A 14,317-nucleotide genomic window follows, 5' to 3' on the forward strand; every position below is an offset into this window, starting at 1 on the left:
TTCATGATTGACTTGCTTTAACACTTCCAGGTAAGAAATGTTCAAAAATCTCCAGAGTCAGTGAAAACTCCAACGCTAGGCTTCAGTAAACTGGAACAGTTTTAAACTTTGACAGCAATAAAATGATCATGGGGGTCATGGCAAAATATGATGAGCATGAAGATTCTTCTTCCAATAAACTGCATTTAGCAATTTCTGACCATTTTCTAAAGATTTCTTAGATGGATCTTTCCAGGCACCCATTGTTTTCCACAAATATCCTTATTCTACAGAAAATATCAATGTGCCGAATCGTTATGTTTGCATCATATGGAAATCCATCACTGTGTGACCATTTGACACCCCTCTTTTTTATCAGAGGTTTTGTTGTGTAGAGATAAATCTGCATGTAAGGACTCTACGGCCCAACAGCAGCTCTGTACTTAGGCACAGGGGTGCTTTGAGATAAATGATAATGCCAGCATGCTAACAAGCTCACAGTGACAGCGCTTGCAAATGATGCATCATTTTGTTGCCTCGAGTTTGACATTATGGCCGTCACCATCCTGGTGTTTTGGAACCAGAAGTGACCATATTTGGTGAAGAGGTTTGAGATGGGGAGGAGATCCTGATTTGAACTGACTGAGAACAGGAAGACATGCTGTGGTAGCAACTTGTTAACCACAAGGCAGCAACGCCCTCATGCAAGCCCTGCTGTGTCATCTCTTTTACTCAGAATGGGAGAACAATTCACAAAGTGAACATCATGTTGTACTGGAGAAGACCTGAAACAATAAAGACCAAAAAGTCATAGGAAAATATTTACTATGTTAATTAATTCATAGGGTCATATCCTCATAAGCTTCCTTTAATCAGGGCTATTTTTAGCCACAAGTGGAAGCGATTAGGAAGAATGCATGTTTAAGGCGGTTCAGCAAAGCTTAATTTTTCAGACCCTGAAACTCTTTTATACTTATTTCGACAGATGTGGACAGTACCAAATTTTCCATTTTCTCGTGCACACCAGCCTCATACATTAACTCAAACAAACTCATTTGCTTGTTACAGAAGAAGACCTGCTGAGCTTGAAGTTTTTCAAGTAGATTGTTCGTAATGTACTGAGGTAAATGAAACCCAGTGGCAACCTTTAAATGTGTAAAACAATCACAAAATGTATGGCATGCTTTTGAAAAGCTTGGCATTGATGTAAATTACTGTATATTCAATTAAATACAGTTAAATACACAAAAAGGCGATCCCCTTGTGTTCAGTCGATCCACACATCACGCTTGACTCACATCAGCAGGTCTGGGTCACGTTTAGGTCAACGCATGACTAAGAGAATTAATGCCTCAGCCACAAGAAGAAGTCACCAGTGCTCTCAGGTCCAGTCTGAGAATAGGCGGTCCACACACTAAACCCATTGATCTAAAGGTTTTTTGGGAGAAAAAAAAAAAAAAGAAAAGTGGGGGGAGGGAAAAAAGGAGGTGTACTGGGAGGATGTGTCCAGTCCAGGTCCCTGGTGGAGGTTTTCAAGTGGCTGGCCGCTGTGTCTGTCCTGTCAGCCCTGAGCAAACACCCCAGCCTAAAAAGGAAGAACGGGGGGAAAAAAACTCGCAGCTAGCATCACACACGGCTGGCCAGGGCCTCACTAGCAGTCCACTTGTCTGCTCTCCCCTCCGCAGAGCCTTCACAAGAGATGGGAGGAATACTAAGAGAGCAGGCATAGATTTTCTGCTGGGGGGAGTGGAGGAAGAGAGGGAAGGCTGTTGGAGGGTGGTGGGGTTGACTGCCCACATCAAACTCCCCTCCGTTTCTCTCACCCCTCTCCCTTTCTCCTCCTCTCCTTCTCATCTGCCTGGCTCTGGAGGGACCCTCTGTTTGTCAGCCAGGCAGTGGAGCGTCTCCCTCTAACCCCACCTCCTCCTGGTTCTCTGTCTTTTTCCTTTTCTTTCTCGGTTTCTCTCTTTCTCAAAACGTCCGCCTCTCCCCTGCTCTGTTTTCCCTGTCTTTTCGCAATCCCCGTTTCTCCCTTTCCTCAGGTCTGTTAAACAGTATCTTCTGTCTTTAATGGAGACGTTATTGATAAAGACAAATAAAGGCCCGACATACACGTACGATCGAGTATGTTGGTTTGCTCTAAAAAGCAATGGGAGAGATGACAGGATTCATCTGATTCAAAAGATTTTCCAACGATGTTGTTAAGAAAGATGTTGTGAGTTACTGATAGCAAGTCGGTGAATGAGAGAAACTAAGATTGACTGGCCGAAAAAAAATCAATTCAAGGTCTGTGCAGCATTTCAGACACTACATAATTTTAAATGTTGCCTCATTATACTAATATATTGCACTGCAATGCACTGCAGGTGTGTCCTTGTGTAGCCTTGCAGCTCCTGTGACTTCCTACTTAAAGGGGGAATTCCATCGATTTCACACATCAGAGTCTGTTTACTTGTTTCGGGAAGGACTATTCCATATGTGGAGAAAAAAAGTTGTATAAAGCTTTTTGTGGCACCAGAGGGAGAAGCATGAAATCTGACAAAGTGCCTCAAAAGGAGTCACTTGGGTCGGCACTAGTTGAGGGTGAAGACTGCAAGTCTAAAAATCTAGAGCTGTACCAGACCTCTGCAGCCTGGAGGCTACATCAGCCACTGCTAGCATAACACAGCCAAATCTCCAGCCACACTGTCAATGGTCACACTGCATTGTGGGTAATGTAAGCAGTGGGTTTTTTTCACAAAGCAGATGATTGTTTGAGGTAAAAAAGAAAAAAAAAAGAAAAAAAACAACTTTGGTTCTGCTGCATTTATTTTGTATATCTTCCATGCTGAATTGGTGGTGAGGTACTGTGTGTATGATGTCGGGGGGCATCAACGAAAGTTAATCTTCTACATACAGTGTTTTGCAGGGGCGGCATCTTGCCATGCAGATCAGCTTTTGATATATTTGTCTTTCCGTTCTCTGCTGCTACCTCAGGACAACTGAGGTGAATGGAATCTTGTTTGTGACGCACTCAGTGTGAAAAAACAGTCGCTGTCACTGTAGATGAGCCACAGGCCCATCAACAGGTTTCCAAAGGACTGTTTCTTCAATGCAAAGTAATTCAGAAGAAAACGGTTTATTTTTTATTATTACACTTTTTTAGCACCAAAAACAAAATGTGTTTTTTTTTCTTCCACTGTTGAAGGGGGAGCAATAAGATGGGCAGCTAAAACACTAAAAATAGAGGAAAATGAGACAATGTGTTGATTTTTTCATAATTTGGCTAAAACAACTCTCAGTCTCAATCCCCTCCCTCAGTCCAGCCTCACCTTTCTTCCAGTCTTTCCTCACTGCTCGCCTCTTTTACTCCTCTCTCTGTTCCCCTGCCTCCTTTTTGCTCCTGACATGTGCCAAGATTAGAGGCAGAACGTGGGGCTTTATCGATTCCTGAAGCTGCGAGATGACAAGTTTGGTCTCAGATCTCCCTGTTTACATCTGATTGGCTGCAAGCTGCTTGTGGTCTCAGAGAAAGGGAGACAATAAGAGACAAAAAGCACCAATTTTCCCTCGTCTGGAGGAGACGGTGTCCCGTTATTTTTGCAGTGCTGCGTGTACAGGCATTTACACTCTAAATCTTCTGCGTCCTCAACATACTATTGTTTAGGGTTGTGTTGGTGGAAGTGCCAGAGGGGAGTCCATTGTGGCACACCACCGAGCTGCCAGGTCAGATCGTAGCAGACGCTGAAACGGACGACGGTGAGTCGCAGGGGCGTTTGGAGGAGGAGGTCCCTGCTGACAGAATCCATCACGCCTGCAGATGTGGCCCGCAGCTGGGGCAGGTGGATCAGAAAATGCCACAACAACGGCAGACAAGAGTGAGGAGGTGTTCATCGACTAGATCACCGCGACTCAACACCATCCCATTAAAAGGAAAGCCCCTCCACCCTCACTGCAGACAGGAGACGCTGTGGCCGAGGTCCCTCTCAGAGGGATTAGATCTGACAACGTTTACCGATCTGTCATCGTTTTGTCAGACAAACCCCTGAATCCGTGTGACCTTTGACCACTGGGCTCGTTTCCCCTTATTCTTTGAGACATCTGACATGCAGAGACGTGTCATATACATTCCGACGGCTGTATGGGCCTGTTTTGGTGCGACACACGTGACAAGCGTGCATCGGCTTTGCTCTGCCCACTGTGTCGATCAGCCAGGTGTTTTTTTTTTCTCCTTAAGGATTCTATGCATCACTGGATGTATAAATCAGCCCTATATCGGACGCTGGTGTCACTGAAATGTGGAAATTACCGGCTGACAGTCTATTGACTGGCCTGCCAGGCCTTGTTAAACCGACTGGCAGCATTTTCCGAGACCGAAGCACACAAAGCATCCTTTTATACCAACAACAAACTTCCTTCCTCCCCCTGCAGCTGTTTATCTACCTTTCAATTCATGTCACCTTTCATTTCTCGCTATTGTTTTCAGCTGTCTTCTCTCATGACCCCCAGTCTCTCTTGAAAGACGCATGTGGATTTCTGGCAGCTGACTGGCTGTTTTTTTTTTTTTTTTTCCCGTACCAACATGCCACGATTCTATGATTAGCCTATTAAGGTCTCTTTGAAGCCGTCCTGCATCCCTCTAAACATCTGGGGCAACATCAAAGACCACACATTACAGGGGGCCAGAGTTCAACTGGGAGCCACTGCGATTCAAGCATCATCTTGTCTTTTCCTTTTTCCCCCTCTTCTTCAGGGGTCTTGTTTCTGCACAGCGCAACTAAAGGAGAAGGATTGTGAGCAGGGAGGGGGGGGGAATAAGAGGAGGAGGAGGAGGTGGAGGAGGAGGTGGAGGAGGCAGCTTCTCTTCCTGCGTTTGTGTCCATCATGTGTCATGGCCGCTCCTGGCTTTCATGTTCTGTCTGGCTGAGTCTCCTGCTCCAGCAGTCTCTGTTTCCTCGCTGAAAATCTGTGTCCCTCAGAGGCAGGAGACGCGCTCTCCCCTCTGCATCCATTTCAGCTCGGCTCAGCTCAGTGTAGCTGGGCTCTGCGCTCACCTTGCTGACACCAGCTCCTCAGCAGACACCTCCTCCCCGCATGGGCTCAGCTGGCTGACAGGCAGCTGTCCGTCTGGATAAAGCCGGTGAGGACACACACACTGTAGTATGCAGTCACCATCACTGCCTACTTTTCCTTACACCTTTGCTACTGCTTTGATTTCCACTCTTCTTTTGCGGAGGCCTCTCACGCTCCCGCCGCAAAAGACACTGTACCTCAAGTGACATCAGGTGATGTTTTTTTCTCACACAGGTTATACTTTTCATGTATTTTTGTAGTTACATTCTTATTCATTGTTTGTTTTGTTTTTTTACCTCACAGAGTACCCTCTTCAGCCTTTCTTCCTGCTTTTTTTGCTAACGTAGAATTATCATCCTCGCTACATCTCAAGTGTGGCTAATTGTCGGGTCTAATACAGCAGACTTTGACTCAAAAAACACTCGAGTCTGTGTTTGATTACCACGGGAAGGAAAATTCAGTCGCAGAGGGCCCAAAACAAGCCAGCAGCTGATGAAGACAAATGTGCAAACACATGTTGGCAGAATTGCTTTTTGGTTGAGCGTGATCGGCTACGCTCAGGAGGGCGGAACCAGGAGTTGTGATTTATAGTTTTCTGCTGTCCCTGGACCACCACTGTCTGCTGCCTCCCACTACTGTAATTACCATGTGTGTCTATTAGAATAGTCCTGCTGCCCACAATGCATCACCTCAGCCGGGAGGAGAGGAGAGCTAGCGCTCGCCCAGAGATAGTCTTGTTATTCAAACAGTGTTCTCTACAAAAGCATGATACACGGGCAGAGTGGAAAGCAAAAACACACTGCAGATGATGTGATAAAGGTCAAAAAGAACATTGCTGAAAGGTTGAGGGGTGTATCGAAAGAGGGTGTCTTTGACTTTATTTGGATGCCAAAACATATCAAATTTGTAGCTGTAGTATAAATCATATATACTTAAAGCTGATCAGCCTTTTTGTACTCTATCATGAAGGAATGTCCTTAATACTTTCAACATCAAAGTTGTTTTCATGTGTTTTTTTGAAGCAGCCTCACCTGTGGATTTCACAACATTTTCAACCATGTTTTACATCACATGCCCTCCTACATCCCCGCTGACCGCTGCAGAGTCTGCCGGTCTGGATTCAGTTTGCTTTGCCTTGGGCTTAATAGCATCTCCTAGTGGGCAAACTGCCCGCTGTTTTCAGTCCCATGAAAATTAATGCTCTGAATAATGCGATTCAGTCAATACCTTCAGGTACCCTGACAAATAAGAGAACTTGACATCTTCTGAGCTTGTTTATAAGTTGGATTTCTCCGCAGTGTTTCCATTATGGATCATTTTCCTTTGCTGTTTTGTAGTCAGAGCGCGTGCTCAGTCAACTTCCCACAGACTTTGTCAAGGCATTTGTATCCGTCTGCATCAATTACAGTTCTGTTTAGAGCTGATAACCCGTTTTCCATAAGATAACTCGATTTCTTTTTCTTTCTCAAATGAATAATATTTGTTTCGTCTACCTAAGAGGAACCGTATCACCTTTTTTTCTCCCTCATGAGGGCTCTGAACCGATAATGAGACCTGGCACTGAGCTCTGGCCAGTGTCATTTATGCTGTAATTGGCCTGAGGGTGTAAAGGGCAGCCATGCATCAGAGAAGACAGAAAACTAAGTGGCTTACAATGACAGCCCTGAGAGGATGAAATACAAGTAGAGGATACGCATAAGTCACAAGCAGGGAGAGTTTATGAGCTGTTTAATGGTAAGACATGCGTTATGGCTACAAACATACGTGATGATTATTGCATAGGTTAATAAATGCATGACTGACTGAATGAATAAATGGGCTTTTTTTTAAAGTCAAATCGCTGTTCCACAAGGAGTACACTCACATCTAAATATACTTACTTATCACATTCGAAACAAAGAAAATCAATCAACCAATTCAAAATGTGCACACCATTCTAAGATCTCAGTATCACTGCATACGCTGCTTAAGAGGTGTTGGTGGATTCAGGATGTTTGAGGGGCACCAGCAAGTAGAAAGGTCACTGAGGGCACCATAGATCATGTCTTACCTGCCGCGGGGCCGTCCAAGAGGAACATGAACATAGGCGCACCAGAGGGTACAAAAAAAAAGCATCTAATATCCAGATGTAACAGAAAAGTCCTTCGTCTTTTTGTCTTTTAAAGTAAATTGTTAAATAACACCATCTCTAGTTATGCTATTATTGAAGTTTTCTTTCAAAATGAAAAGCATGTTTTTACATACATATTGTTGATGTATTCTGTCAAAATTCATATAAGTAGCTTCTTACGTAGTCTCCCATGATTCACAGTCACTGACTTTTTGCTACTGTCTACTCTTGATAAAACAATTAACCTACTTAACAGTCTGTTAGTAATAGCTTGTTTCCACTAATAAATATCTCATATACCTCAATGCCATCTGCTCACATATTTTGTAAACTTGTAATCCCAGTACATTACTTCAGGCCATGTGTACAGTAAATAAGATGTTGTCTTACATGGTTGAATCAAGGGTCATGGGACTGATTGAGGTTACACGGAGGATGGGGTTGTGTTGTTCACACTGATATCATCGCTCATTAGAGAAATAAACATGGTCTCAATTGATCTCCGTGACCACGAGCTCAAGTGTTTTCAGCTGAATTTGTGAGTCATTGATTTCTATGGCTTATTAAAGGTACGAGTATCTTATAGTACAGAAAGATGTGAAAGCAGGATTACCGGGAAATAGAGGTATTGATTGGGTCAAGAAGCTGCAGGCATTTCAAATTCCGCCAGAGAGACAGGATTTGACATAAGAACGGTGTTGACTGAGAGATATGGGAAATTATTCTGATGAGTCATTCCTGTGTTTAAGAATGTGGTGAAAATACAGAATATTGATGTTTTTTATTGTAAATAAATTGGGTTGTTTATAGCCAGCAGTGTGGCACTTACATCAGGGCCTTGTACACACTGCATGGAGCCACAGTGAGACCCCTTCTACTTCTAACACATTGCACAAAAAACTGAATCAGCAAGTAAACACATGTATCTGCAGCGATTATAAATTAAATCAGTGAAGGAGCATTTCGAACACATCTAAGACAGTCTGCATAATCTAAAATCACATCATCCTGCTTTAAAATCATTTCTGTCATGGCTTCTTAGGTTTTAGGTCCTAGCCATAAAACAAAGAAGGAATACCCTCCTACTGTTACACACTTACAGTATAATGGATTAGATTGGGATAGTATTTCAAAATAAAAGACAACAGATTTGACTGAAATCACATTTTCTTGAGTGAATTAAGGCAAATTATTGTGACACAAAATAGAAGTAGCATAATGCAATTTCAGAAAAGAAAAGCTCAAATATTAGAACAGAAAACACAGGATTATCATCTGTTATCACTGTTAGATTGACTGGTTTTAGTAAATGTAGTCTATTTTAACATTTCTTTGAGATTATTTGCATCAGTAATGTTTGTAGACACAACAGTAAAACTAATCAAAATGCAGATAGAAGCTCAGATATAGATTTGAAAAAATAAATAGTCTGTCAAATATTTATTTGGCCCAATGATACTAGTACTACTAGTACTAGTATTACTAATTATGCTGGGACCACTGTTCCCCTCATAATACGGCTCTTCATATAACAAAACATAATACTGTATTGCATAATCATATGATGTGTGTGTAAGATATTAGTCTGTAAGGTTACTTATGACTATAGCTGTGAAATGACATGGAGTAAAAGGTTTAAATTATTATCTCGGCGCCTGTGTTTTTGTCCAGTAGGTGGCAGTGTCGCTACGTGCCCCATCTAGCATCATGACGTAAGACAACCCGGAAGTTGGACGACCAACATTCATATGAGCGATCCTTCTTCTTAAAACAGCTAGCTGGTGCGTAGCTACATCCTGCATGTATAGCAAAAAACATTTGACCCACAAATACAACGTACGTAAAGTATTTTGCTTGTTTTGTATTATTAAAATGGTCGTTTTTAGTTTAAATGTTGTCGCGGTTATGTTTTTTGTGTCGCTTGTTTCGTTGATAGCTAGCTAGCTAGCTAACCGTTGTCTCTGTTATTAAATTGACAGATGTAACCTTACTTGTTGTTGTTGTGTCTTCACAGAGAATTGCGGGTGGATCTGCATCCGTCGAGCAGATCTTCTTGCCAGAGGGAAAATGTCGTCTGGCAGGGGAGGATCATGGACCTTTGCTGGAGCTGTAGTTGTGGCCTTGTTGCTGCTGGATTTTGTTGATTTTGCCCAGACGAAGGTAAAACATACTCGCAGCCAAAACCTGATAGAAACAGGCATTTGTCCTACAGCTGAATCAGTTTGAAAGACTTGACTAACACTTCTGGTCATTTTAATACATTTACTTTGACGAGTTGTGAGAAGATTATCAGTAACTTTGTAGATGTTTATTTCTTTTCTTTTTTGTGGGGGAATTTTATGAATACGAAATGTGTATGATTTGATTTTAATGAGGTAAAACTGAGAGCAAGATTTCCTATTTAATCAGACATTTATGTAACTGAGATTTGATATTATCAGAAATAAGTTGTCTACAGTTACATATGCAGCCCAAAACAAATGCACCAACTTTCCTATGTAGTTCTCTGTACATGCCTTGTTTTTTTTGTTTTTTTTTTTATAACTCAGTTTACTTAACAAGGAGGGAAAAACATGTGGGTGCCATGGGAAAGATGGCTTGGCTATAGTATTAAATCAGCAGTTGGTTTCACATTGATGCAATTTATTTGTTTATTATTACAGAACTTTGAAGATGTTCGCTGCAAGTGCATCTGCCCGCCATACAGAAACATCTCTGGCCACATATATAACAGAAATGTCTCGCAGAAGGATTGGTAAGAAAAACACGTCATCTAGACTTTTAAGTCAGCTTCATCTTGTTTTTGCCTTGTAAAGTAGCATAAGTAAAAGTACGTCAGTTATTGAGGGTCATGATGGGAGTGTATCCAATCCCGGCTGACACTGTACATGACTCACATAGAGACAGGCAACGATTCATGCTGACATTCACACCTACAGGCAATTATGGGTTACCAATTAACCTAACCTGCATGTCTTTGGACTTTGGTAGCTGGCTTCTTGCTATAAACAGTGCCACACATCTGTGACTGTAGAAGTAAAGACCTTGTATTTGTGAAAAGATGTCTAACACACTGATGTATTTTCCAGTAACTGCCTCCATGTAGTGGAGCCCATGCCGGTGCCCGGCCATGACGTGGAAGCCTACTGCCTGTTGTGTGAATGCAAGTATGAGGAACGAAGTAGCAACACCATCAAGGTACGACTGACTTTATTTGGGTTTCATTCAGACTTCTGGCAGCTCATCTCATTCAGTTATATCTTGAGTCACACCAAAGAAGATTATCAGGGCTGATGTAATATTATGTCGCATTTGAGTCATTTCAAACATCATGAAGTATCTGAAGTTTGTCTGCGCCATTAAAAGAAATATAAAATACAGTGTCAATGGATGTCACATTTGCGTCCTCCGTACTGAAGAAATGGAGAAATTGCCTTTCTGTCAATCTTTCCTCTCTAGAATTTAAAAAAATGTTAGTTTTAACACCCAACAACTTTAGTATTTCTAAATGTTTTTTTTTCTTTCTGTGTCCCAGGTAACCATTATCATTTACCTGTCTGTTGTTGGCGCACTGCTTCTCTACATGCTGTTCCTGCTCCTGGTAGATCCTCTAATCCGCAAACATGACCCGTACACACAGCCACTACACAATGAAGAGGACTCTGAGGTAACCATGCAAACACATGCATGTATTCAATTTCATATGAATGTGATGTCCTTGAATTAATTTTTAGTTTTTGTATGTGTGTGTTCAGGAGATGCGTCCACCAGTGGACCCCCAGGCCAGAGGAAACACAGTGTTGGAGCGTGTTGAGGGAGCACAGCAGCGCTGGAAAAAGCAGGTCCAGGAACAGCGCAAGACTGTCTTTGACCGCCACAAGATGCTTAGTTAAACCCTACAGTTGACCTCAGGCCAGGGTTAGAGTAGGTCCCTTCTCTGGGCTCAGTTACACTGTCACCAGCTGCACTATCACTAACCTCTTCATCACTGCTGTGCACTGCACCCTCTGAATAAATATTTCCTCACTAAGAAACATGTCAACATTTTGATCTAACAAGCAGATATTTTTAATTTATCAAATGTAAGACTTGAGGCTTATTTGCAGTTGTGAAAGAAACTGCATGTTTTCACACTATTAACCGCTCGGAATCATCTCAATCATTTCAGCAATTTTCAATGCAACAGATTTTGAATGTCTTGATAAAGTTAGAACCCTTTTCATCAATTTAGAAAGACTGTGAATAGCTTTATGCCTCCGTGTGACAGTTTTTCCTGTTTGCTTTTGCAAAATTGGTACAATATTAAGTTCTCTTGTAATATAATTTATAAACTTACCTCAGTACAGGTAAACTTTATGTATGTGAAATGTCAGTTTAGTTTAGAAATGGTACCTTACCTGTGCTATTGCCAAGCATTGCACATCTTTACAAGTTTAGCTCTGATAATAATTTATTTCTTCTAATTATTGTTATTAACATGTATTTTGTCCCCTTATGCTGTGAATAGTAACCTGGGCATAATTAGTATCATTTGCACCCATAGAGTTTTTAAAGGATTGTTATTTAATTTTTTTTTTCTTTTGGCATTTTAAAGCTTTTACATTGCTTCCTTTAAGATAGCCCAAACATGTGCCTTCTACTGTTTCTCTCCTCCTGTGGCTAAGTGTGTTACAACAAACATCAGTGCGAAACATGCCTCTCAAGTGTTAAAGATGCAGCGCTTGTAAAACAATACCAATAGTTACAGAAAGGTCTTCATATGTTTTGGCGAGAATAGTGTCTCTCAAGTAGTAGCTGTAAATTAATTGAAATCTTTATATATTGAATCGATCAGTGGATTGGAAGCTGACTGGCAAACAGTTTGTTCAGTGAGGTAGGCACACGGCCACATTTGTGTCCTGCATTTTGCATTTTGATGGAATGTACTTTCCCATGCTGTGAGAGAAATGGAGAACAGGGCATTAACAGAGCTTTAAAGCTGTCCTCAGTTGAGTCCAATCTCTGCCACTGGAGAATGTCCTAAATCAGTAAAGCTGCTGATAATGCGGTTAAGTGTGGCAGACTCGGGATGCCTCGTGGCTTTGAAGTGCAGTGTGCGTCGTTATGTGTCAGTGAATTCCCCCTCACATCCGACTGCTGAAGCTCCACTTGGGGAATTTATTAATACGATGAAGAGAGGATCACTGATTCACATTACCTCATGCACAACATGAAGTACTGAATTTTATTCGTCTGTAATGGATCGTTTTTATCACTGAAGTGTTTTTGAATGATTTATAAATATAATTTGATATCACTGGTATCAATGTTTTGTAAATGTATTTAACTCCAGGCTAACTGGAGTTTTGCGTTGCACGTGTCTATACATTCAGCTTGATGTGAAATAAAAAGACCAAAATGTTCTGCTTGAGTACAAAATGTTTTTTTTTTCCTTCATTCCTTGAGATGTTTGGGAGTATTCTTTTGTTTGGCACTAGGGGGCAACAGAGTACACGGTATGTAGGCTCACAGTTTGCACACAAACTCGTCATCAAAGTTATCCTAACATATGATGTCATGTTGAGCTTTTGGGAAACCTTTCAACCATTTCACCTCGCTCTTATGGATGATTATGTTGTTAGTATGACCAGTCTTAAACTGTTACGTATCTGTTACACCTCTGTTATTTCCATATTGACATTGCTCTATCCACTAATCTGTTTAGGGCTAGTTCATTTCTTTTTATTTCCCAATGTTTATTTGCATTTTGTAGTGATTATTTGAGCGTATCTTTTACATATCTTTATGCACATTTTCATAAAGACACAAGCCAATAGCAATTTAATAAAATATTAGTTTTATTAATTTGGAATTTTTGCATTTTATATATTGTGACGCACACTGGAAACACATTACTTCCACACCCTCTGTTTAACTTTAACCCTAGCCTTATATAAACATTTACCAAAAGATTTATAATCCTATATAATGCTATTACCAGACGTGTGGACATATTAAAAGGTTCAGTGTATTGGATTTAAGTGGCTGGATTGGCTGAAATTGATATTGATCATATATGATATTATATGATAATTATAAAAATGAGTGTATAATCACCTGTGTTTTTGCTCCCTTCAGTAGAACCTTTAATATCTAATATAGAGGGAGCGTGTCCCCCTCCACAGAGGCAGCCATTTTACACCACCATGTTTCTATTGTAACCAGACCAAACCAACCAATGCTGGCTCTAAAGACGACTATTTGTGTTTTTTGTTGATGTGGTTGTTTTGTTTTGTTAGCACCCACTATGGGGGTGGGTGAGGCGAAGGGTGTCCAGTTGGTTAGTTATAGATGCCACAAAAATCTTACGCACTGGACCTTTAACTGTTTAGTAATGTACAGTGTTCATCAGCAATTATAGCCTCTGCTATGAAAACATTTTATTATTACAACAGTCTTTTCCTAATTGTCACTCAAGACAAGGGAGTTATAGGCAGTATTAGATACATGATCACATATCTGCTTTTAACTACATAATAGTGTTACAGACCCTTTAACTAATGTTTATATACCACATTCTAAGTGTGTAATTGGAGAAGTTACAGTGACTTGTTACCAACCACCTCACCCTGCCTTAAATTTCTTCATGAAGGATTCACATGGAGGAAAAAGACCCCACATGTAAACACACTGAAGGTTAGCTCCTGCAATGAATATTTCCACCTGCACAGTGTCACAGCAAAGGCAGTCACAGCGGTGTGTCTTCTCTCTGCTCCTTATTTTGCCACAGTTTAGGTTTCAGCCCAAGTGTGCAGCAGGCAGAGCAGCAGAGTCTGTTTTGAAAGGAAGTGCAGGTTCATGGGCTTAGTGGTCATATTCTACTAGTGTGAGACCCCACAAACTGTGTCTCTCCCCTTCTTTGTGCTCTCGTATGCCACCGCTGCCCTGCCCCAACCCCCCCTTTGATCTCATTTACTCCCATCTTCAACCTTCTACCCCCCCTACTCCCTTAACCATCCCCAAGCATGGCCTGTCACTGGTACACAATCTAAATTTAAACCGCAGCAGGGCCAACTGCTCCTCTAGCTACTCTGGGCTCCTGTTATTTTTCCCTACTGAGGGGGCTTTTTCTGTCAGAGGCCCTCAGCCAGGAGGAGAGGCCTGTGGCTCCGTGTGTGTGTGGGACTGAGGCAGAGG

At 41.6% G+C, this 14,317-nt stretch overlaps 1 protein-coding gene across 2 annotated transcripts; it reads left to right on the forward strand.

Moving 5' to 3' along the window:
* Nucleotides 1-8,822: 8,822 nt before the first annotated feature.
* On the forward strand, nt 8,823-12,544 carry tmem9 (transmembrane protein 9). 2 transcript variants are annotated; one of them, XM_037105526.1, is made up of 6 exons: nt 8,823-8,922; nt 9,156-9,301; nt 9,805-9,896; nt 10,231-10,339; nt 10,677-10,808; nt 10,897-12,544. In XM_037105526.1, exons 2-6 carry the CDS (start codon nt 9,209-9,211, stop codon nt 11,032-11,034), a joined length of 564 nt encoding a protein of 187 aa, XP_036961421.1. In that variant the 5' UTR covers nt 8,823-8,922; nt 9,156-9,208; the 3' UTR covers nt 11,035-12,544. The 2 variants fall into 2 exon arrangements, with proteins under 2 accessions (XP_036961421.1, XP_036961420.1); XM_037105525.1 differs by having other exon boundaries at nt 8,863-8,977.
* Nucleotides 12,545-14,317: the final 1,773 nt, after the last annotated feature.

This window comes from Acanthopagrus latus, chromosome 7, assembly GCF_904848185.1.
Source record: "Acanthopagrus latus isolate v.2019 chromosome 7, fAcaLat1.1, whole genome shotgun sequence".
In the NCBI taxonomy this organism is placed as follows: Eukaryota; Metazoa; Chordata; class Actinopteri; order Spariformes; family Sparidae; genus Acanthopagrus; species Acanthopagrus latus.